The 25,713-nt window shown below is 34.5% G+C and overlaps 1 protein-coding gene across 1 annotated transcript; it reads left to right on the forward strand.

The window, feature by feature from the left end:
- The first annotated feature begins 3,155 nt into the window (after nt 1–3,155).
- LOC129227479 (mitochondrial import inner membrane translocase subunit Tim16-like) lies at nt 3,156–23,570 on the forward strand. The gene is made up of 4 exons (XM_054862047.1): nt 3,156–3,271; nt 4,548–4,709; nt 16,998–17,120; nt 23,378–23,570. Exons 1-4 carry the CDS (start codon nt 3,269–3,271, stop codon nt 23,453–23,455), a joined length of 366 nt encoding a protein of 121 aa, XP_054718022.1. The 5' UTR covers nt 3,156–3,268; the 3' UTR covers nt 23,456–23,570.
- The last annotated feature ends 2,143 nt before the right edge of the window (nt 23,571–25,713 follow it).

Consider the following 25,713-nt stretch of genomic DNA (forward strand, 5'->3'; position numbering starts at 1 on the left):
AGTTGATAAATATCGAATTCAACATCGTGGAAATAGCTGCTTAGAACTACGAACTACGTAGTTTGCATTAATCTTTGACGTTTAGTAATGCTTCTTGAATTCTCATTTCTTTCTACGTGGGCCAGAATATCCACAAGACTTTGAAAATTAATTTAAAAAGAATAAAGCGAAAAAATCATACGTACGAACAAAAATCACAACACTTTTAGCGTTTTCTTCGTTACCATGTGCGTTAGTTTTAGTTTTTAAGTCCGCCATTAGACAGTGACTTCAGTGCTCCCTATAGTTCGTTGGAGTTGCGAATTGGGATGGTCGTCAAGTTTTGGCACGTGTAATTTTGTTTTTGTTGGGAATATTGCTTCCTCGTTAAGCATGAGGAGGGATCAGAATTATAAGAAAGAATAGAAGAAAGTTTTGTGATGGCCACAACGTACTAGTTTGGTAACGATTTGACATATGCCTATATGTTAAACATTAACATGAATCGATTAAAATAATCTATATTAACGCGAGCGAAACTGCGGGTAAAAGCTAGTATTAGATATTGAAGAAAGTAAAAAAACGAAGAGGCACAGGTTTAAAGGGGCACATGTTCGAGGGCGCCAGAGGAGGGAGGGTGATCAGGCCGAAAAAGGCGGGCCAACCCTTGCACCGGCCCGCGGGCCAATGGCGCGCAGGGCCAGTCCGCCACTGATCGTGGTGTACGTTCTTACGTGATTGCAATTTGTCCTTTTCTTAACATGAATTGATTTCTTTTTTATTTTCTTAAAACATTATTTTAAACTTATTTCAAATGTAGTGAAAAGTTTCAATTAAAAATTTATCAAAGTGAAATCCCTCCCCAAAAACCAGGGGAACAAAGCCAAACCCTTAAACCCCGAAATAGGAAGACTGGGCGACGCAGATTGGGCACCGGAAACATTTGGCGCCGAGCATTTTGGGTGCCGGGCACTTTGGGCGCCGAGCATTTTGAGTGCCGGGAACTTTGGGCGCTGGGAACATTGGGTGCTGAGAACATTGGGCACAATGTGCTCGGCGCCCAAAATGCTCGGTGCCCAAAGTTCCCTCCGCCTAATCTGCGGCGCCCAATCTTCCTAGACCGGGATTAATCGGCCTAAAGTGATCCTTAAAAAAATAATCTATACATATAATAAAATAAGATGTTTGTGTGTGTGTGTGTGTGGCGCGCTTCCCGGAAAAACGGTAAGGCCTAGAAAGATGAAATTTGGTATACAGGTGCTGTTTTTGCCGAAGATGTGCACCTCGGGCTTCGATTTTTGATATTTTAATTAGAAAAAAAGTTATTTAATGTTTTATGTGTTTTTTTGCACTTTTTAGTAATTTTTACCTCACAGACCCCGAACCAATCGCACCACACAAATATTTTTTGTACTATAGTGTAGGAAATTTAATTTTAAATATGATGAATGAAAAAAGTTTAAAGATAGAGCAATTTTTGTATTTTTTAAAAATTTTTGAAACAACCTTTAATTTGCATGTTTTCCTGGGTTTTATTTTTTTCTAACATCATCCTGCGAGAAGTATCAAAGCCTCATTTCTGAAATTTAAGTTGGTAATAGTAAAAACATTTCGCCCTCTTCAGAAGAAAAAAGTTCTTAAAAATACGCAATAGTTTTTTTTTTACAATTTTTTTAATGCTGAACACATCATGTCCTTTCACGCATCAGTCGAAAAAAGCGTTCTTCAATCTTTTATGCCAGTGACGTCAGTACTTGGATTTCGATTCGATATTTACGATGGAATCTTAATCGCAAGCAATGTTAATCTTTTTTTTTACTATATAGCTTACATCTACATTTTTTGACGTGATGACCACGTGTTTTTGCGGCAGCGCTTACTTTTTTTCTTTCCTTTTTTTGTTTCATTTAGGGATTGCATTTATTTCTTTTTCCATCCCCCCCCCCCAAGCTGGACCTTTCGCTGTATCTATATTACGTTACATTTCATAGTTGTGCGCATTAATTCAATAAAAACAGCGAGATTTTTTTTTTTATCTTTGTCAAACCTACTTTTTGCACACTATGGGGAATTTGGCCCTTTTTTTTTTTGCTCAACTTAAATTTAAAAGAAAGCGGTTTTTTGAGTGATCTTTGTTTTTATTAGGAAATGGGCGGGGAGGTCAAAATAAATAGAGATGGATTCGAAAATGTAGAGATAGATTGTAAAGGTAGATAGCCGCCGAAGGCGGCAATCTTGGCGTAAAAATGTGAATGGCACAAAAAAAAAAAAAATGGATTGATTAATACTGCTGCCAAATTTATTTAAACAACCGCCGAAAGCGGCAATCTTGAAGTAAAAAGGTAAATGACAAGTTAGCCAAACAGCCGCCGTAGGTGGCTGCTTCCACAGAAAGGCGAATGGCGTAAGAAGGCGAACCAGCTGGTCGCCGCAGGCGGCTAGTTAAAAATAAAGTCATGTAAACCGCGGAATGAAACATTGCATGTGTGTGGGGGGTGGGGTAGTCAATTTCCGGGGCTAAAAGTAATTTCCTCCAAAAGTAATTTCTGTATCCGCCCCTGGTCATATGTAAACATTTGACGGTGTGTCAGGGATTTTTATCTTTTTTTATTGAAAATGAAACGCACAGAATAAAAACATAAAAGTTAACTAATGAATAAATGTAGATAAACGGAATTTCACTGCTGCAGTTGCCATCACTAATAATCTTACAGCAATTTAATAAAACTAGTTTCCAATATTAAATTCACGAGAGACAAATAAAGTAAACAAACTTTTTGCGCTATCTAGTTTTTACTTTTATATTATTAAGGAGCGCTTATCCAGAAACCAATCGCATTGCTTGAGAGCCATACGTCATCAGTGGCTGACAATCATCCTCAGCGGATATGTAGCGGCTCTAAATCATCTCCCTTTCACCCATTTAGGATTCGAGTAAATGCGAACTGCATCAGCACGTGACAGAACACCCGGTGCACTAGCGCCACCGGATCCCAGCGCATTAGTTCAGAAGCTTTACTCCGAGATCACCCGGCGCAATAGCACAACGCACCAACCCGTATATTAACAACATTTAACTTCACAACTTCGGAGATTCGAAATTCAAATAAATTTTAATCACCGAATGGTAAGTTAGCGCTTTTTTTTTAGTTCAGAATTCATTTCATTAGTTCAGAAGCTTTACTCCGAGATCACCCGGCGCAATAGCACAACGCACCAACCCGTATATTAACAACATTTAACTTCACAACTTCGGAGATTCGAAATTCAAATAAATTTTAATCACCGAATGGTAAGTTAGCGCTTTTTTTTTAACAGATCAATACAATTTTGTGTACTGGTCTCTTTTTTTTCGTTTCGTGTGGTTATGTATTTAACTCCTGGAACTTCTAAAAATTTCTTTGTCGACCTTTTTACATGTGACTTATGTAAGTGCTAAAATATTTTTCAGCTTTTAACTATATAATTCCTAACATTTTATTCGCTTTCCGACTCGTTAATTATTAGGAATGGATAATTCTGCAAAAACCTAACATTTTCTAATCTGAAATTTGTTAAAAATGCTTTACAATTTTCTTCAAAACTTGAATTGAGTCTCCACGAGGAATTAAACGACTGAAAAATAAAGGAAGCTCCCTACATTTTAACTATGCTCTCCAGCTGTGGAAAATGACCGCGTACAAGTTATTTATCACCTCTTTTGACATAGTGATAAACAATGAATGTGTTGCAACTCCAGAAACCAATGTTACTGTACAACCATGGATTGCATGGAATTTTCAGACGTCCAGATAAGACGAATCTATGTGAATAAGGGAGAAAAGTAAAAATTTGATGCACGTATTCCGCTCATTTGAATGAGACTCTGCTACTTCAAAAGCTGTTATCGGTAAAAAAATCATAAATTTGCCCATTTCTGGCTGTAAAACAGATGTTTGTTTTTCTATACAATCCGTGGTTGGACAGTATCTTTAGTAAAGGTCTGTGGTGTGACAGGTTTCAGCGTGGGAAAAACCTTTGAAACCCCTTCCTTCCCAAACCTCTTCTTCTGACTAAAGCTACAATTTTAAGACTTCAATTTCTAAAATTTTACGAGGAGGAGAGGTCGTCCAACCTCTCATCTAAGCCCTGCTACTGGCACCACCAGACGACAGTCTAAAATTTTATTTTAAGGCATCAAAGGGTAGGTAACTTTTCCATCAAAGCACTAAACTTATTTGTAAAGAAATTATCGGTGTTTACGTTTTTTTAAAACTCACTGCAATTCTGTTTATGAGTCTCAAATTAAATGCAATGATTCTGTAAATTGGCACGCATTCGCTAAGGCCGGCTCTATTTATACGCAATGTAAGATTTAAAGCGATTGCCCAAACAACTGTGTAAACTTTGAAATAAACGTTAGCTATCAAGTTGTGGAAAAACAAGTCATTGAACACAAACTTTGCAAAGTGGAAATTTACATATTGAATTGTGGTTTGCTATATATTTAAACATTTTAATCAGTACATAAAAACATTTAAAAATTTTAATCAGCAGAGACTTTTTATTTATTTATTTACTTTTTCTAGGCAAAATACATTGCACAAGTCATTGTACTTGGTAGTCAAGTATTAGGACGAGCATTTGCTCGAGCTCTGCAGCAAGAATTTGCTGCTGCTTCTTCAGCAGCAAAACGAGGAGGTGGCAGCAAAGCTCAAGCTGAAGCAAATGTAAAGCTTGGAATGACGTTGCAGTTAAGTATTTTGAGCAATATTTTGTAGAAACATAATTGTATACAATCTTCAAATTCTTGTGTATTTACTGCAGTGGCATCGCTATTAGATAGGTGGCGGTCCTTCCATAGGTACCGCCCATCTGGGGGCGAGGCCCAGAGTGGACTTTTTAGTAAGTTTTCAAAAAAGATAAAGTATTTTAATTTGGAAAATTTCCCCTCATGTTTTAAATTATATTTATTCTATCAAACACAGTTGTTTCACCATGGGGCAGGGTGAAGCACTTATGCTTGGAGACACAATCTGGAGTGAGGCTGATACCGAATTAGATGTTAGAATTTATGAAAAATATAGATGGGGTTGGTTGGGGTTAGTGGGACCTCTTTTGAGAACAGTTGTTTTGTGAAACCTTATACTAAAGTTTTTAAACAAAAAAATTTAAACGTAGGGGAAGGTGGGGCACCTTGGGACACCATATGTTTCAGCTCTAATTTTGTAAATACAGGGGTCTGTCCAGAGGAAATTTAGGTCCGTTAATGGATTCTTCACAAAAATCCGATCATTCAAAACGAACCTTTTACAAAATCTTGATCAACCAAAACAGACCCTTCACAAAATTCTGATAAACGAAAACAGATCTTTCACAAATTGTTTATTGTAAGAGCAAATCTCAAATGAAAATAATGCATATTTCTGTGTATAAAACCTGATTAGTTTTGGAACCTTTAATAAAGTTGAATCAGAGGGATCAGCTTATACAAAATCTGCTAATTTTGCAAGAACAAAAAATAAAGAAAACCCGTCACTCTTGTGATGCTCCTGCAAGTGATAAAGTCAGTCTGGTTTTAAATAATTTTACTTGTTTGTTTCGTCATAGCTATTTTGCAGCAGTGTTGTTGTAAACTTTGAGATGTTGATGTAAACTTCTTAGTAAAATGGCATGGTAGGCACTTTTCTCCTTGCTTATGATTTAATAAACAATAATAATAACATACAGCAAAATGAACTTAGAACTGCAAACAAAATGTGATCGCTTCAGATAGGGTTAACAATTTCAAACTTATCGCCACTTAGCATCTGGGTGACTTGATTAGAAAATATTCTCACCATTTTACCAGCTTGGCAATATTTGCATTTTTATGTGCAATGTTCAACTGTTATTTTGGGGAGAGAATTGTATTGGTTTGATTTTTCGATGCTAACAAGGATGATTAATAGGGTGGGCCGAAAAAATCGAATTTCTTCTGAGCACTTAGCCTTAGTGTGGAAAACTTATGACTCGCTAACACTCTAATTATTTTGAAACATTTTAATACTCTAAGTGAATGTCTTCCGCTCCGGCAAAAGGCTTGAATTTTAGAGATTTTTAGAAAAAGAAAAAAGAATTCCAAAATATTTTCAAATTTGCAGAAAAATTAGTCTTAAGGCGGAAACTTTGTATTTTCCTATCACTAATGTCAGAGCAAAATTTTATGACTCTCTGTTAATGTCTTCCATTTTGGCATGAACTTCAGTCAAAAGAGCCCAAAACTGATTTTTTTCTTACTGTACAACTATTGCAAAGGGATTAAATTAAAAATTTAGAAGGTCTTTAATTGAAATCTAATTGCATGTAGAAATAAGGTCAATTAGATTTCAAAGTATTTATACAGTTAGAAAATCTCATTGAGAGCTATGCAAAAAATCAGAACTGCTTTTATCATACAGATTTTTATTCATTATAGAAAAAAATAATAAATGGTTTTGAAGGCTTATTTTTTTATGCATTATTAAAAGTTTAAAGTATACAGTTCACGCTTTGTAGTTTAGAGTTATATACATTATGTATTACTGTAATTTGCAATTACTTTTATACTCAAATGCTGGAATATTGGTGCGTGATTTTAAAGCAGCAAAAATATACTCGTCCCTTTTCTTATGGCCACATACTTGATTTAATGCCTTCGAAACCAACTTCACGATGTGTTCAACAGCCTGTGTGTGGCAAGGAATTGATTGAACTTCTAGTTTTCTCATGGAACTCCATCAACAAACATATTTCATAGATCATCTGATGGGACATTGTGGAGAACTGATGGAGATGTAATTTTGCAAGTGTTCCAGTCTATCAAACCAACATAATCTGCCACGTCAATGCTAAGCTATGGAATATGCACACACAATTTTTATCTGGAGATGCACTCTCTCTAGCCTTTAGGATTCTATGAATGCCAAGCTCTCTGACATTCCTCTTTTCATCTGTTAGCTTACTTAACAGAATGTTTTCTGGAGAAGCTAAGAATGCATTCCGAGCAATGATGGATTGATTACGTTAAGATACATTTTTTGCAAGTACCTTGATGCTTGACTGATTTCTCACGCATATCTTGCTCTGTCTTTAATAGAATGGTTGATTTTTATTTTAAACCAGGATGGATAAGATACGTTTAAAATAAACTTGACCAAGATTTTTAACTCAACTGATGGTTTTATAGTTGAAAAGTACAATTTCAAGATTCTATTGACTGTTGTCAACCAACGAGACATATTTAGAGCACCCCGTTCGCGGTTAGCAAGATCCGGAGAGCATACACTTGATTTAATGGCATGAGATATTTGCAATAAATATTGTTAAGCCTTTCTCAGTATCATCGGATCAACATCAGGCAACTTGCAATCCACTAACTTAGGCTTAAACCTAACTATGGGGACGCTTTTCTTAGTCGTATAGGATTTTTCTAATTTCATCTTAGTAAGGTTTGGGCCTGACGTTTTCCTTTAGATGCCTACATTTTGAAAAATGCAATCTTTTACATCCGATATGAGAATCATATTTTACTCTTTTTTTCAAGCTAACTTTGCTTTATTAGGATGCAAATAAATGAAAAGTCTCTTTATTTTTGTCACAACTCCTATTTCAAGTTTTTGAAGCAAAATCCATTTTCTTTCAAAATTAAATTTAAAATGCTGAATCAAAGTTTCTTCTTTTTTTTTTTTTTAATGCTTTAACTGTGTCCACAGATTTTTATGATATGCTTATTATAGGACTCTAAAATGCAATTCTAAAATAATTTTATCAAACATATTTCTTTTACAAGCCATTTTTATACCTTTGATGCCTTCACTTTGAGGCTTGCGATCTCTTTGCATCTGCTATGGGAATCAGATTTTCCGAATTTTTGATGTTAAGTACGCTTTGTTAAGAGGTAAACAAATAATATCTCTTTTTATTTTTGTTAAAATCAGACTTTATAAGTTTTAAACGAAGTTTTGTGCTCTAAGAGCATATTGGGTTAAAAAGTTAAATGCTGAACCCCTGCCTGAATTTTATTTTTTTTTGTTACAATTATTTTAAATACTATACATATAACATTTCTTGTAACAATGTAACATAATTTAGAATGGTAGATAAATATTGATACTTGAGGAGTGCCCATCTTCCAGAGAGGGATGCCCTCCCCCCCCCCCTTAATAATAGGAAAATACTCAAGAATGATATTCAGAAAAGAGGAAAACACTCAACCTCAAGTTTTAATGATCCAGTTTGTAGCATTTCAAATTTCTAAAAATTCGTTTTTTACACTTTGTTTTCTGCAAAATTATTTGTTTTTCACAAAATTAATTGACTTTTCACAAAATTATTTGATTTTTCACAACAAACAGACCCTGTGAAAAATCCTGGAACGACCCCTGAAATAGAAATTAGTTCTCTTAGGACATCACATCATCAATAACAGCAGGATCTACTCTTTAGTATACTTTGGAATTTCTCACATGAACAGGAAAAGACTGATCTAATTTTCTTTGTCTTGAATGTTTCGGAGTTACATTAATGACTGATTTCATTACTAAAAATTTTAAGTAGAAAATGAAATAATTTCAATCATAGCATGTGGAAATTAAAACACGTCCTTTCAATAATAATTTTAAGGTTAAAAAATGTATTGTGCTGCTGAGTCTTACTTTTAAAAAGTTGATGTATAATAACAATCTTAAGTGGGGCACACAGTGGTGGGTCAGGTTGGGACACTGTCCCAAGCTGCTAAACCAATGTACAGTACAGAAAAAGCCTATTTCATTGTACTTAATAAATCTGATGGGTTTAAATGAACTAAAATTGATAAAATGGCTATTGTTTTGCAGAAAATTGATTTTTCTTTGTAGGTAAAGTATTACAATATTAAACTAGCAGAAATGGTAGGATCTAGAAAGGAAAATAAGAAGATCCCTGCTGTTGATGCGTCTGTTGTTGAAACAGCAGCAGAAAATGTTATTAGTAATAAGATTTTAATTATTTAAGATGGCAATTATTAGGATTATTGCTGGTGTCCCAAGGTGCCCCACCTAGTGGTTCAGGTTGAAACGTTGTAATGACTTTTTAATTTTTTTTAATGAAAATTTAATTTGAGGAAATAATGGAGTAAAATACATTTTTATTGAAGCAAAAATGTCTAAATTGCAGGTTTAGCTAAGTTTGCGGAAAATGGATTGAAAATTGTTTGAAAATAAAATTTCTAAAAATCATTATCTAAAAAGTGTCCCAAGGTGCCCCACCTTTCCCCTACTGTCATTATTAATAAACAAAAGTTCATCTTTATTTTCTAAAACAATGCATTACTCATTATTAACTATTACACTAAAAAAAAAAAAAAATCAGATGGGTGTCTCACTTAGCCCATAATAAGGAATAAGTGGGCCACCCTCTTTTATTTATATTTAAATCAAGCATACCTAAAAAGGGGTAAGGATTTTTTTCTTGATAAAGTATGTAAATTTTTAGTATGAATTTTTTTTTTTTTTTTTTTGTAAATGCATTTGTTGGGAGATATTACTGTCTTTTAAATCAGTATGACGGAAAATTTTACAACAAAACAATTACATCTGAAATTTAAGGTACATATTTTACTTTTACATGTAAAAGTGTGTTGAATAAACATAATGCAGTTGATTAAGATCAATTTTGGTATATTGGCCAAAACTGTAAGTTGAAAAAGAAATTGGAAACACTACATGGCTGCATCTATTTAAAGTTGTCTAAGAAAGAATTATCACTTTTCACTTCATCCTCTGTAATAATTCGAACATTATCTGTACAAGGATAATCAAAAGTCGATATTTCTTTTCATGTTTGCAAATTCAGCAGTATTTTTTAAAATTTGTAACATCAACTTCCAACCTTAGACCTACATTATACTACAGTAGAAGACCGTTATAACCAGGGTTGCGGAGTCGGAAGGAAAATGGCCGACTCCGACCCCGACTCCGACTCCTGGATTTTGAAACGCCCGACTCCGACTCCGGATTTTTTTTAAATTTTTTTAATTGTATTTTTTAAACTCCCTCTCTCCATTCAAGGGAAGGGGGAAAACCTCTTAACAGAGATTGAAATATTAATTCCTTTTTATGAAAATTTAGCATTTTGTTTTTTATTGTAAACCCAAGACGTCATACAACGTTAGAAATTCAATTTAAAAATCAAATTTTCCAATAGTTACGAGTTAAAAAGTGAGATGACTTAAAAATCCCTTTTAAAAATTTTGAAAATGATTATCTGTAATTTGCCCCCCTTTAATGTTTAACAATTATATATTGATCAAATCGTGTGCTTTCCATTTTTGAAAGCTGTAACTTGAGAGAAAAAAAACTTTTTTTCTCAATCCAAGTTCTTGAGAGGGAGTGGTTTGCCCCTGGTGACATCCATCTAGTAGATGACACCCAAAGTTAATTTCAGAGTTTATAAAAAATATAAATACTTTAATTCTGAAAATTTTCACGAATATATTTTAAATTATATTTCATCAATAAAATGTCAACGAAAATAGGGCACATATGCGTCAGGAGCTAATTTTACACAAAACGCGGCGGTATACAAATTTGAACGAATAGCTTTTACTATACCTATATTTCGTCTTCGCTAAATTTTTAATTTAAATTTTATTGGCTGTTTTAGAATTAACCTAAATATGAAGATTTTAAGATTAACTGCAATTCTTGAGTGTTGTAAATAAGAAATTTTTTACACTTATTTTGTTACATACTTTTTAGTGAGAACCAAGCTTACAGAAATAGTCTTAATAAAGAAAAAAACATTAGATTATTTCATCGAATCTTTTGGATTCGTGCTTTCGAGTCAGAACTTCTTTGAATTTGCCGATCACACTTAAACGTTTCAACCTTAGCTACAGGCGTCGACTTACTAATTTGTTACGTTTCTTTTACTATTTTAAACTGAGATAGAACAAAACACTATATTTCTATTTTTATTTGAAAGTGATTACTTGAAAATGTTATTCAACAAAACCGTTTGCTGACAGTTGCTATTAGTTAAGTTAAAAAGCAAGCAAACTAGGGGACGGCTACAGAAAGTTCGGTAAGCATTCAAGCTAGCTGATTGCCATAATGGCAGTTATTTTCTCATTAGTATCTTTTTATACATGTAATCGAACCAATTGGTAATCAATTTTTAAAAAATGCAAGGAGAGTCAGTGAAAAGGAAAGAAAAAAAGAAGGTCGGAGTCGGCATGTTTTCCAACGACTCCGACTCCGACTCCTTTATTCAAAAATCAGTCCGACTCCGACTCTTCGACTCCGACTCCGACTCCACAGCCCTGGTTATAACGCCAACCTATATAACGCAATTCTCTATAAACCGCACAACTTTTCAGGAGTAAACAATAGGTTTTGAAGTCTAAGAAATCCCTCTGTTTTACTTTGCAAACATAAAGATTGTTAGGCAAATTATCCTTCCTTTAAATTCAAAGATGACCTAATTTGCATTATGGAGACTCCAGTTTGAGGGAAAAGAATCCCCCTAGGTAGTATAAAACTGAGTTTTTAAGACTTCAGTTTAGGGAAGAAAAAAAGAAATCCGGAGACCTTTTTCTGAAATCCCCAAAGGAAGTTCAAAACTGAGTTCTTAGGATTTCATCAGTTCAAAAAAAAAAAAAAAAATACTAGGAGAACCTCCGAAAATTCTTTCATTCCTCCTTCAGTCAATGAAAGAGAAGTCTGAAAGAACATTTTAAACTTTCCAAAATTTCTGGGAGCGAACCCAAAACCCCTTGGTCTAAGTTTGCTAAAGATGTTTTTAATTTGCTCCTTTAACATATTATTTTAAGATTTTTTTTTTCTGGGAAGAGCCTCCTTTACCCTTACATTATCAAAGACAGTCCAAACTTCTTCGATTTTATTATTATTAGTATTTAGAACAACAAATTGACAAAACACTACTAAAATAGTGTTTTTAAACCTACAACTCTAAAACAATAACGCGAGAGAATATCAAAAGCCTTCCTTTGCCCAGTCACTCAAGATACCCTAAAATAGTAATCAATTTCCTAAAAAAAAATTTGCCCCCTTCACTTATAAGCCCCACTCGCCACCTCTGAACGTGACTAATTAAATAATTTTTTTAAAACATCAAAGTTGAAACAGACCTATATGTGAAATAGACCTTCCAACCGATCCAAATGCCATATATTTAGCAGTTTAATTCAGGGGTTCCTCAAGTGGGTGCCGTGCCACACTCAATTGCCGAAAGGAGAGCCCAAGGGTACCTTGGGAAAGTGTCCGTGTTATCAACAGATACAGTTGAACTCTCTTAATACAAAATCACAGCTATGATATGATGAATATTTTGATATTAAATTTGCTTTACTGCTGTAAAAGCACTTTTTTCTTGAGCAGTAATTTTTTGCCAAAATGAAGACATTGGTGATTTAACTTTATAATATTTCACAACTCATTGTTGGTCACTGTTGAATGTAATCGCTTTCTCCATTGGTTTAAAGGAAAGAACTATGCTTATTTCTTATTGGAAGAGACATTTGCAGCTTTCCACGGAGTTCGCAAAATCTCTTCTTTAATCCACCATCGGACTTTGGAGAAAGCTTATTGCTATTTAAGAAACATCATTGGATACTGAAAATCTGCCCTCTATTCTATTTAAAGAGCCGCAGTCTGTTTATCAGGGCTCCTTCACTACTTTCTCTATGTTTTGCTGTATGTGTGTCCCCATGTTTCGTATTAAACGTATTTGTTTATGTTCAGCTGTCTGAATCTCTGCTTTACACAACCTTTCAACAGCAGAGCGTGGTTAGTTCTAAGTTTTACCCAGCTACTTAATCATTGCAGTAGCGGAGTAACATGGGGGACGAGATAAAATATTCCGTTGAGCCTTTTGACGGAAGGAATTTCTCTCTGTGGTGCAGGAGAATGGAAGCGGTTTTCGCAGCAAAGAATTTAGAGATGTTTTTGGAACGTGAAGCGGATTCTTCGAAAGCTAATGAACTTTTAGCGAGTAAGAAGGCCTATGCCTTGATGTTATCATTTCTTAGTGATAAAGTTTTAGTTTCGCTTTCGGAAGAAAAGACTTGTGCTGAAGTAAATGCAAAATTGAAATCGATCTATGTTCGTGAAGGAGCGGTCAGTCAGATTTTGGTTAGAAAGAGACTTTCAACTTTGAAAATGAAAAAGGACTCATCCATGCAGGAGCATATTGATGAAGTGAACAAGCTCATTGCCCAACTAAAATCGTGTGGCGTGAAAGTGAGTGACATGGACAGTATTGTCTATCTTTTGATGTCTCTTCCAGCAGAGTATGACGCATCGAAATCTGCAATAGAAAATCAGCCTTCCGAGAACTTGACTTTAGAGTTTGTTTGCGGTCGTCTTCTGGATGCTGAAGCGCTGATGAGAGATCGTCGAGTCTCGGAGCCCAAATCGTGGAAAACAGAGTCATCGAATGGTGCAGCCTTTTCTACAAATCATCGGGTAGTGTGTACCAAGTGTCGCAAAAGAGGGCACATTGCGAAATTTTGTAGAAGTAACATAATTTGCTACCAGTGCGGAAGAAAAGGACATTTTAAGAGGAATTGCACAGTCCAGACAGAAAAAAATACATCATCAAAGGATGGAGCAGTTGCAGTGACTTTCGTTGTTGGCGAAGTAGAACATCGGTCATTTATAGTAGATAGCGGATCTACAGCTCATATGTGTGCACATCGGGAATGGTTTGAGGAGTTAAAACCATCCTCAGGAACTGTGTCATGCGCTACAAAAACCAGTAAACTGGAAGTAAAAGGAATAGGAACTGTTCGCGGTGTATTAGGTGACGGTGTGCAAGAGATCCTACTGAAAGATGTGTTATATGTTCCAGAACTAAATGGAAACCTCATTTCAGTGAAACAGATACAAAAAGCTGGATACACTGTGAGCTTCAAAAATGACGAAGCAGTTATTGAAAAGGGAAGTACAAACTTCGTTTTGTGCAAGCTGAATTCAAAAGGTCAATATGCAAGTGATTTTGTTCCCTTCATTTCAAGTTCCTTTGTTTCAGAAAAATATGGAGGTGAACTGTGGCATCGCAGGTTAGGACACTCCGGAAACCATGTTCTGAGCAAACTAGGATTACCAAAAAGTGATAAATTTTGTGAAAACTGTGTGTTAGCAAAGCAGTCCGCGAACCCTATAGGAATAGGAAACCGAAGAGAAAAAGCTCCCATGATGACAATCCATTCTGACCTATGCGGTCCGGTCAACCCACCAACTCAAGCGGGTGAAAGGTATGTGTTAACATTAGTTGATGATTATTCTCGTTTTTGTGAAGTTCGTCTTCTTAAAAAGAAAAGTGATGTTCCCGTGGAAATCAAAAAGTTTCTCAAATTGAATGAAAGCGTTCGAAAAATTCGTTGTGATAATGCCCAGGAATATGTTTCAGGTGAACTTAAAGTGATAGCAAATAAACTTGGAGTTACAATAGATCCCTGCCCCCCTTATACTCACGAATTGAACGGAATTTCAGAGCGGATGAACAGATCACTTTTTGATAAAGCCCGTGCACTTTTATATGATGCAAATTTACCTAAGAACTGTTGGGGATATGCTATTCAAGTTGCAGCATATATTCATAACAGAATCCCTAGTTCAAGCATAAATGAAATGTCACCCTTTGAACTAAAATATTCTCAGAAACCGGATTTAAATCAAATAAAATTATTTGGTTGTGATGCTTATGCCAAAATTCCTGATACTCGCAGACAAAAATTAGATCCGAAATCTAAACGAATGATCTTCATTGGATATTCTAGCATGGGATATCGATTAATGGATCCTGATACGCACAGAGTTATTGTGTCACGTAATGTTCGCTTCAATGAAAATAAAGTATATGTGCAAGATAGAAGTAATTCAGCAGACGGGCTCCCGAAAGGAGAAGAAAAAGACGAGGAAAAACACAGCACCGAAGTAAATAAAGAGTTAGGAGAAAACGAAACCAAAACGCCCGCAGCTGCACCCCGACGATCAAAAAGAAAAAGTAAAATGCCAGAGCGATTTGAAGCAATGTACACGTCAGAAGAGACGTTGACCTTTCATGACATCTCAAAACTACCGGAAGAACAACAAGCCCAGTGGAAAGTCGCGATGGGGGAAGAATTGCGCTCCATCCAGATAAACAAAACTTGGGAACTGGTAGATCTCCCTGATAACGCGACCCCCATAAAGTGTAAGTGGGTGTTTAGGAAGAAAAGAGACGAAACTCTCAAAGCCGCAAGGGGAGATAAGCAGAAGGAATACGTAGAAACTTATTCGCCAGTCATTGGGATGCCTTGTTTACGATTAGTTCTTGTTTCAATTCTTCAAGAGGATTTAAAGGCTTATGTGATGGATGTGAAAACAGCTTTTCTGAATGGTGAGTTGCAAGAAATTGTTTTTATGGAACAACCGCAAGGATTCAACGATTCATCTGGCAGAGTATGCAAATTAAATAAAAGTTTATACGGATTAAAACAAGCTCCTAGACAATGGTTCTTCAGATTTTCGCAATTTATGTTGAAAATTAATTTTAAGCAGTTAAACTCGGAACCGTGTATTTTCATCAGAATTGTGAATGGAAGAAAAATAATAATTTGTTTATATGTTGATGATATTCTTATCGCTGGATCAGATGTTTCAGAAATAATGATTGTGATTAAACTTCTTCAAAATGAATTTCAGATGTCCAAACTCGAACCAGCTTCTGAGTTTTTAGGAATTCGTATGGAATTTACTTCTACTAAATTAGTGCTAGATCAAAAGGAGTATATTCTTAAACTATTGAAGAGATTTAACATGAGTGAGTGCAAGCCGAGTGCAACACCTTTAGAAGCAAAGTCAACTCCAGCTGACTTTGAGGAAGGAACTATCTTCAAAGGACCTTACCGTGAACTAGTTGGATCTTTATTGTATCTTGCGATGACAACACGACCCGACATACTGTTCGCTGTGAACTGTCTCAGTCAATTGCAGGAGAATCCAACAGAATCGGCTTGGAATGGACTTAAAAGAATTCTGCGATATTTAAAAGGTACATCGGAATATAAAATTGTGTATAGTAAGTGTTGTGACTCTAATGTTGATTTATCTATGTATGTTGATTCAGATTGGGCATCAGATCCGCGTGATCGCAAATCAGTTTCAGGTTACGTTATTTTTTATAAAAAGTGTCCAATTTTATGGAGCGTGAAGAAACAAAGTTCAATAGCTGTTTCTTCTACTGAAGCCGAGGTACTTGCAGTTGGTAAGTCTTTAATAGATCTAGTGTATTATAAAAATATTGCATGTGAATTTCTTACTGTAAATAACATTGTCATATATGAAGATAATCAGTCTGCAATCAAATGTATAACTAATGAAAATAGTTCTGGTAGATTGAAACATATTGATGTTAAGTTAAAGTTTATTAGAAATATTTTAAATGTTGAAAATATATATATTGAATATGTTTCTACTGATAAACAAATTGCTGATATGTTTACTAAGGCTCTTCCTAAATTTAAATTGCATGAACTTATGTCATTGTGTTGTTTAGTAATAAGCGATTAAGGGCGGGTGTTGAATGTAATCGCTTTCTCCATTGGTTTAAAGGAAAGAACTATGCTTATTTCTTATTGGAAGAGACATTTGCAGCTTTCCACGGAGTTCGCAAAATCTCTTCTTTAATCCACCATCGGACTTTGGAGAAAGCTTATTGCTATTTAAGAAACATCATTGGATACTGAAAATCTGCCCTCTATTCTATTTAAAGAGCCGCAGTCTGTTTATCAGGGCTCCTTCACTACTTTCTCTATGTTTTGCTGTATGTGTGTCCCCATGTTTCGTATTAAACGTATTTGTTTATGTTCAGCTGTCTGAATCTCTGCTTTACACAACCTTTCAACAGTCACAATGTGCATACTAAATGCTAAATTTAGTGATTTCTTTTACTCATCTTTCTGTTTGCATTTTATTTTCTAATTCTGTTTGAATGAACATGGGATGTATTTATGTAATATTTTTGTTCTTCTCTTACAGGAGGCAAAGGACATTTTAAGTGTTAGAGATCTTGACCTTGAAAAAATCAACAAATCATATGAACATTTATTTGCGGTGAATGACAAATCAAAAGGTGGTAGTCTTTATTTGCAGTCAAAGGTGAGTGTTTTGTTGTACTCCTCTCAGGGTTGGCACGTTTTTGACACATCACATTGTTTGAGTTTAAATCATGGTTTAAACTGTCACATCAAAAACCTATATTTATAAAAGAAGTTTAATTAATAAATAAAGTTTAATCATTGGTAAAATGGGCTTGTATTTTTAAATAAATGATTTGCTAGGTGAAATCAAAACTGAAATCCAAATACAGTAAAACCAGTGAAGTTGACCATCTGTCTAAGTTGACCGCTTATTTTTTCAGGCACGGAATTAGCCCTTATCATGTAAATCAACCTTTGTGAGTTGACCACTAAAGTAGCGCATCGCAAGTGGTCAACTTATACAGGTTTCACTGTATATTGAGCCTCATATCACCATTTTAATGTTAAAAGACAGAAAAAACCTGACGCGATAATTAACTACAAATCAGGGGCTTAGGATCACACAAACGTAACTACATTTAAAAAAAAAAATTGGTTATTTTTGGTACAGGCATATCAGATTTCAACCTGTTTAAGAGTCACAAGGGGGTACGTCCACCTGACTCGAGTTCCAATTTGTGCATGCGTATCAACGTATAATGTTTATCTCGTTTAGAGAAACATAATTGTAACGGCTGATAGGACTTTGTGTCATCAACAAACTGAGACAAGTGTAGTAACGTTTGTATAACCCAAGCCCCCAAAATTATTTACCGTATATACTCGCGTATAAGTCGAGAAATTTTGTCCAAAAAATGAGATTAAAGGAAGGGGAGTCGACTTATACGCGGGTCAAATTTTCCGAAATTTTTTTTCCGATCAACGAGAGCTGGGAAGCTACGAGAAATGCCGATGTGCGGTTACAGGTAGTTGCTGATAAGTTGATCGTGTGAAAAAGTAAACTTATTCAAAAATAATAACTAAAAAAACTTAAATAATACACATAAATAAAGATAATTTTATTCTTCTTTATTAAGGATCAAATCAGCAATTAACAAATATCGTGAAACGTATGAAAATATTTATCGTCAACAGTCACGCCATTCAGACTGAGAGTGCGTTCGACGAGCACGACCGGGAGCGACCGGTTAGTGAATCACGTGACAGCTGATGATCACGTGCTCAAATCAACCAATCAACTGCTTAGAATGGTAACCGGTTGATCATAGAAAGCCGCGGTTAGTAACTGGTTACTTACCGGTTGACCGGTGAGGTTCGTCGAACGCAACCTCTGATATCATTGACGATTCTGCAGCCGCCGATGTATACGATGACGGAAGCGGACTTTAATGAACTTTTTTTTTTGCGTCCGACTCGGAATCCGAGTTTGAAGGCTTTTAGAAATGTTTTCCTATTTAATTCCTATTTTATTTGTAAATAAATGTGTTCATTATTTTGAAATTTCTTTGAAAGTAATTCGCGATGTTTTTGGAAAGTATGGGGGTCGACTTATACGCGGGTTTTAGATTTTTTCTGGATTTTTTCTCTGAAAAAGGGGGGGTCGACTTATACGCGAGATCGACCTATACGCGAGTATATACGGTAAGCAATCGGATGTTGTCAACAGTATTGAGATTAGCTGTCTAAATTGGGGGTCGGCCATTATATCCACCATGATAATAGCAGCATTCTGAAGAAAGTCTTCGTGGCCAAACCATATTGTACTAGAAGACGTGGAAGGCCAAAGCTGATCTGTGTGGATGCTATGGACGAGGATTGTATTTTCCTTCAGTCGAAGAATTGAAAGAGCTTAGCAGCGAATAGGGGAGGCTGGAGACAACTAGTGCAGAAGGCCTTAGCCCACCCAGGGTGTTCAAGTCAGGGATGATGATGATGATGTGACATTAAAATTTAAGTAAAATGTTAAGAGCAGTAAATCATGTAAGGCCCCTATATATACGAGCTGGCGCATCAGCTTATGATCAGCCTTTTTGGATCGGAGCGCATGTTTGAGTGGTTTTCTTTTCTGGTGAGTAATTGCATTTGGTGGTTGTTCACTGCAAGCAATGATTAGCGGCACGTGAATTGTTTATTAAATAAAGTATTATTTTCGACAAATTTGGCGAAACCCGAAACTTTGCTGTGGTAACCCTAGAGCGCAACAATGAAAAATCCGATCCAAAATGGCTAATCTTAAGCTTATCCGTCAACCTGTATATATAGCAGCTCTAGAATTATGTAACTGAAAAAGAAATAAGAATTAAGGAAGGCGGAAAGAACAGAAATTGCCTCTTCCCACCCACTAAAAAATATTAAGTGATTGTAAAACCAATTTACTTTAGTTTAATACTTGGATTATTAAGTAAATATTTTGTTTACTCAAATTTTGGGCTGTATAATCCCATTCTTTTGCAATCTACTAATTGAGCATAAATAGGCATGCATTGATGTTGTACTTAATATGTAGAGGAAAAAATTAAATGATAATGATAAGTGTAATAATTATAAGTACTGTTAAATCAATTGCATTCCTTACTGGATAGTAAATATATTGTTTATAACATTAAAAAATATATCATGCCCTTGTATCAGTTTTGCCATTTAAAAGAAAGTCTTACTGTATGTTTTTTAAAAATCTTGTCTATGCCACTTAGCATGTGTAAGTTTGAATATTATATATTAGCTATGTCAAACATATATGTTGACTTTATCCAAGTTTCTAAATTAAAGATGCAAAAAATGAAACCACATAATATATCTAAATATATGCACTCAAAAAACAGAGATATTAAAATAAAGTTGGGGCAAACTTAACCCGGCAGCATCTTTATGCTACCATTTGGATCTACGTAGCCTTCAGAATGCTGCCAGGTTAGGTTTGCTTCTAGCATAGCAAGTTTGCCTTCATTTCTATTACTTAAAATTAATTTAAGACTGCCTAGTTACCCATATTAAATTAGAAATTTCAGCACAATGTGTGACAATTATTGATAGTTTGTGTAAGCTTATATCTTTCTTCAGCAAGCTTTTTGCACAAGTAGTTTCTGACAATTGGGGAGTTTTGACAGGTTTGTGACAGTTTAAACTAAGATTAGACTCTTGTATGCATATGTTTTAGCTTAGGGTCTAGCTCAGGGGTTTCCAACTTTTAAGTGTCCCAAGGTCTGCAGTTGTAACCATAGGTACAGTGGCAGGCTGCAACTTAAATATAGCACTGACTAAAACTTTTCAAGAGAGGGCACTGCAGCAGCAGTAATGAACTTTACAAGCTGGTTAAAAAAGGGGAACTTTGCAAAAACCATATGAAACGGTCCAAAGAAAAACAGGTTAGACGACAATGTAAACCTAGCCAAAAACTCTACCTCAAGCTCGGTTATGGAAGAGTATATTTTATGTATGAAACACATCTGAATTTCGGAAGTGCATCTTATAATCCATAAAATATGGTATTCATTAATGAACAGTATATGGAACAGATGTGAATTTTCTAAAAAACTATTTTTTTTTTGCATGCAAACATGTAATTTAACACTGCAAATAATTTTCCTAAAATTCTTTGCCTGCCACCCATGGGCCATCCGTTGAAAAAACCTGGCCTTACAAAAACTATTGTGTTTCAAGTTTAATTGTTCAGCAGGAATTTTGTATTTATGTTAATGTTTAATGATAAGCTTGATTTTTTTTTTTTTTGGATGCTCTTATCATACCATGACCAGGGCCTGATTACCCAAAAGGCTCAGGAAGCTTGAGCTTCCCCTCAGAAATAACAGGGGGACCAGAAATGGCTTAAGAATTTCAGTTTCTGCTTTTGAACGTATTTTTTAAAGTATTCAAATATTAGAACTCGCTAAATAAAAATTTTGGAAGAATTTTAAAAAGTAAGAACACAGTCTATAAAATGTGACAGCAAGATATTTTCATCTGTGGAACTTGCCCCAATGTGTTACAACATGCTTTTATTACATTCGATAAATTTTATGAAAGGATAAATCTGAAACGACGAACCCCGCTCATCAGCTGCAAATGGGAGTACAAAAATATGTAATGTACAATATGTCTGGGGGGGGGGGGGGATAAACTTTAATTGGAAGTCCGCTTGGTCGTTTTTGGAAATAATACATAAAGCATTAGTGAGTTTTGTTTCAATGTGAGTGGAATTTTTAGAAAATATGTACTGAAAACAAAAGGTGGGGGGGCCCTGAAATGAGACTTAGCTTCCCCTAACTTCAGAGGTTAATTATGCCCTGACCATGACTAGCTTTCATTCCTCTTTTTCACTCTGTAAACTGCAGATAGTACATGATATGTTGCTATTACTTAAAATATTATTTTTGGAAAGCTTGCCAGGCACTAGGTCAATCCGCTAATAAATTGTGGAATGGTTTCCATTCAGTCTGCATAAGTTATGAGCTGACCAATGCTAGTGGGGAGAGAGAGAACACTGGTAATCTTGAGTCGTCTGTGGTGTGCTTTTTTTTTTTTTTTTTTTGAAGATGATGAATCTGTATCATTTTTTGTGATTGAGTGGAAATTTAAGCAACTAATATGAAATCGTGATCCCTAAAAAGAAAAATGAAGAATTTTAAAATTGTTCAATTTTTTTGATTTTTGATGAAATGTATGCCATATTGAGCAAAATGCAGGAGTGGCAACTAAGTTTAAAAGATTAATTCACAATTTGATTCTTGCTATTAAACCACAAATTACAACGAGCTGTTAGAAATGACAGGGTTCACTCAATTTTTGAAATCAAAACTAAGCCCCCCCCCCCCCCCCAAAAAAAATTAAAAACAAAAAATTACCAAGCATCCAAATACAAAACTGCACAATGAATTGTAAGTTAGAAACGTTGCTAAAAATAAAAAATGTATGATCTCACACAAAATACTTAAACTATACCTTTTTTAGATGCACAGTAACCATTGATACATCACGCTTTTCTTTTGTCACTAAAAAAATATTTAAAAAAAAAAAGTTTTTATGTTTGGCATCATCGAAAGTAACCCTCAGAAAAGTTTCTTCTTTCTGCAATAATGAAATTCCATTTTTGGTGCTAAAATTATTAAGCTGCTTGATGAACTGACTTTGGAGCAAGCTACATAAAATTGGCCGTGCTGAAAAAAAAGTCTTCTCTTAAATCGATCCCTGCTACTTTTAATGTCTGTCCTTGTGACATATTAACGGTTATTGAAAAGCAAACTTTTACAGGAAACTGCACTCTTCTAAATTCAAAAGGATAGTCCGCCTGTGATGATGTTCTTAAAATCTTCGTTTCTAGTTTTGAAAAAATGAAAGCAAAAGACGCAAACATTATTATTTGACTTGAGAAAAGCCTCAAAGAATCACGTGAGAAACAAAAACAATATCAAATTTAAAATTCGCTATCGACCGAAGGTTGAGATGAAGTACTGAATAATGATTTTAATGGAGGAAAGCCTCTGAAAATAAGGGATTTAAATTTCAAGGACAGGTTTTAATTTCACAAAAATTAAGGGGTTTTAATTAATTTCTCCTGAACTAATTGACATTTCAAAAAATCCTTTCTTAGTGGTTACTTTCGTAATCATGTTGACATGCCTGCAAAATTTCAAGTCTGAGGCTTCAGCGGTTGCGTTGATATATATATATGTTATCTCAGGACATTGATTTTTATATATTAAGATTAATTTGTACGTTAACTAAGTTGTTACTTTTATGGCCCACTATTTTGTTGTCTCCCGACAAGCACAATATAACGTGGGGTTACTGTAATTAATTGAAAGCGCTGGACATTTGCAACTTACAATATATATATTTTTAAGGTGATAAAATGAGATAATCAGTGAAAAAAAATATTGATAAATGTATGATAAGTGATAAAAAACATACATTTGAATATGATTTTTTTTTTTTGCAGTAGAACTCAAATTATCCAAACTCCAACAATAAGGATCCCTTTCTTAATTTCAGAAATAAATAAATAAATAGAAACTCTACAAAGCTAGTGTAGGTGCAGCCAGAACATTATTAGAATGAATTACCATCTAATAGTGCAGCTCTATTGTTGGCTGCCATCTGTCGTTGGATGGCTGGCCCTTTCATCTAGTTGGTCAAAAGCTTTTTTTTTTCTTTAAAAATAGTGTTTTTCTCCTATTTTCAACTTATATTCAGTCATTAAGTAAATACTCTTTTTTCCGTACAAGTCCAATTATCCAAATTTTTGATTATCCAAATGGAGTACGGTTCCAATTGATATGGATAATTTGAGTTCTACTGTACTTATTTTTCCACAAGATTATAAAGATTTCCTTACAAGTATATTGAATAATAATAAACTTGGTATCTTTGCCTTTTTAGGTTTTTAGGGCAAAAGAAAGAATAGATCAAGAGCTAAATTATCAAAAACAAGAGAGTTCTAAAAGCAGTCAAAAATAAGTATTTTTGAATTGACAAGTTCCCTTTGTAGATATCTTCAGCAATATTTATACTGATATTTTATTTCATATGTTTATTCATATATTGTACAGTTGTAAAACCAAATTAAATTGTTTCAAATATTTTAATTATTTATTAAGTTTTGAATTTCTTTGAATTAACCAACAATTTAGTCTTATTTCCATTATAGAGTTCATCAATGTACAATTAAAGTTGCAGGAAACAGGATGTTAAAAAAAAAGAGAAAATATGCCACGTAACTGAACAACTCAATGAAATAGATATTTGCATTTGCTAATACTGCCTACATGAGACAAACTCGGCTTGCTTTGGAATTTCATTTGAAAGAGCATCAAAATTATGTGAAAATACAACGATTAAATAAGTCTAGTATTGCTGAACATTATTGGGAATGGAATCATGCTTCCGATTTCAAATCTTATCAAATTTTAAGGAAAAAGAGTTTTTTCACCTTAAAAGTTGATTTCCACTCGCAAAAATTTAAAAACTTCACATTCCTAGGATAAAATTTTGAATGCAGAAATTTATAATGTTTACATTTCAATTCTTTTTTTGCTTTAAATATATATTTTTTTTTTCTGTTCAGTATCTCACACAAAAAAGCTCATAGTGCAAGGTGTAGGATAATTTAATTTCCTTCTACATCAAAGCAGTACTGGCAGCTTTTGATTGTATGGAAAGGCAAACATCCAGTTTACACACGGAAATGGATGCAGTATTAGTTTTTAGGGATGTCTGCAGATTTTGCAGATGTACGTTAACCTCTAAGTTAAGCAGGCTCATTCAAATGAGCGGTACACGTTTGCATTAAATTTTTACTCTTTTCTCCTTCATTCATATAGACTCATCTTAACTGGACATTTGAAGCAATGAGAAGCAAAGGGATGTAAGTGGACATTTTCAAGTTTTGAGTAAAACGTGTTTCAAGATAAGGTCCTATGTAGGCTTTCATTGAAAAGTGTTTCTAAATGTTGCAGTAAAAGAGAACCTACTAGGACTATCTCTTGCCCCATGAACAGAGGAGAGGTTCAACTACCATTTATTTGTACTGGTTATCTGCATTTTTTAAATTTTGCCACTTACATCCCTTTGCTTCTCACTGCCTCATTTGCGAATTCCATATAATCTATGGTTGGACAGTACACAAGTTTAAAAGTACATTTAATGTGGATATGTATTTGGTTAGAACTTAAAACGTTTTCATCTCCTGTGCAGGCCTGTGCCCAGGGATTTTTATGCTTTTTTCTTTTAAATCCTTGCCTGCATTGCAAGGAAAACATACCAGTGTATCATTTGTATTGATGATCACAATGAGGGGATGGTGGTGGTGGGGGGGGAGACAAAATACTTCTAGCAGCCTGGGTTTTAAGTCATACAGTCGGACCTCGATATAAGGTCACCCCTCCTGACTACGAAAATGTGACCTTATAACCGGTTCATAAACAGAAATAGTTTAGAATAAAAAAAAAACAAATTCTAAAACATAATGTTTTCAAAACTATACCACTTGATGAAGTCATGATGTTTTCATTAAGGTGAGTCAGTTAAAATTAATGCAATTAGTTAGAAATTAGGAAATTATTTGTTAAAACCTTAATTCAAAAATTAATACAAGCGAAAAACCGGCTGGAGTGAGATAATTTCCAGTGATCGAAAGTGGATATGTGCTTACAATGGACATGTGACATTATAGACCAGTGCCAATAGCTTTGAAAATGGTAAAAAGTCGAAAAAATTTAGAACAGGATAAAACCAGTTAGAAAGGTAAGAAAATCTAATAACATTAATAGGAAAAATAAATTACGGGCGAGCTGAGTTCGGGAAGGGGGGTGTAGGGGGGTTTAAGGGGGGGAAAAAAACGGTTTATCACAATTTCCGGAAAAACTAAGAGTCCTATCGAAAAAAACAAAATTGCAAAGTTGTTGGTAATAAAAAGATCTACAACTTTTGTATTTGCACTTTTTTTCTATAACCTCAAAATATATGCGAAAAATTCAAAAAACCGACTTTTTGGTTTTTTATTTTTATCTCCCACAAAAATTTTTTTTTTTCACTAAATTTAATGAAAAGTTACCTTTATTATGTCCCAAATACACTGTAATTTTTTGGAATTCAAATATTTATTTTTTCTCCTTATTTTGATTCAGTAGTAAAAAATCATCAGAAATTTCAATCAAAAATTCTCACGTCAAAATATCTGATTTTTTTAAAAAATCGGAGCAAGTTTTTTTCGTTGG

Source organism: Uloborus diversus, chromosome 8 (genome assembly GCF_026930045.1).
Source record: "Uloborus diversus isolate 005 chromosome 8, Udiv.v.3.1, whole genome shotgun sequence".
NCBI classification, from domain to species: Eukaryota; Metazoa; Arthropoda; class Arachnida; order Araneae; family Uloboridae; genus Uloborus; species Uloborus diversus.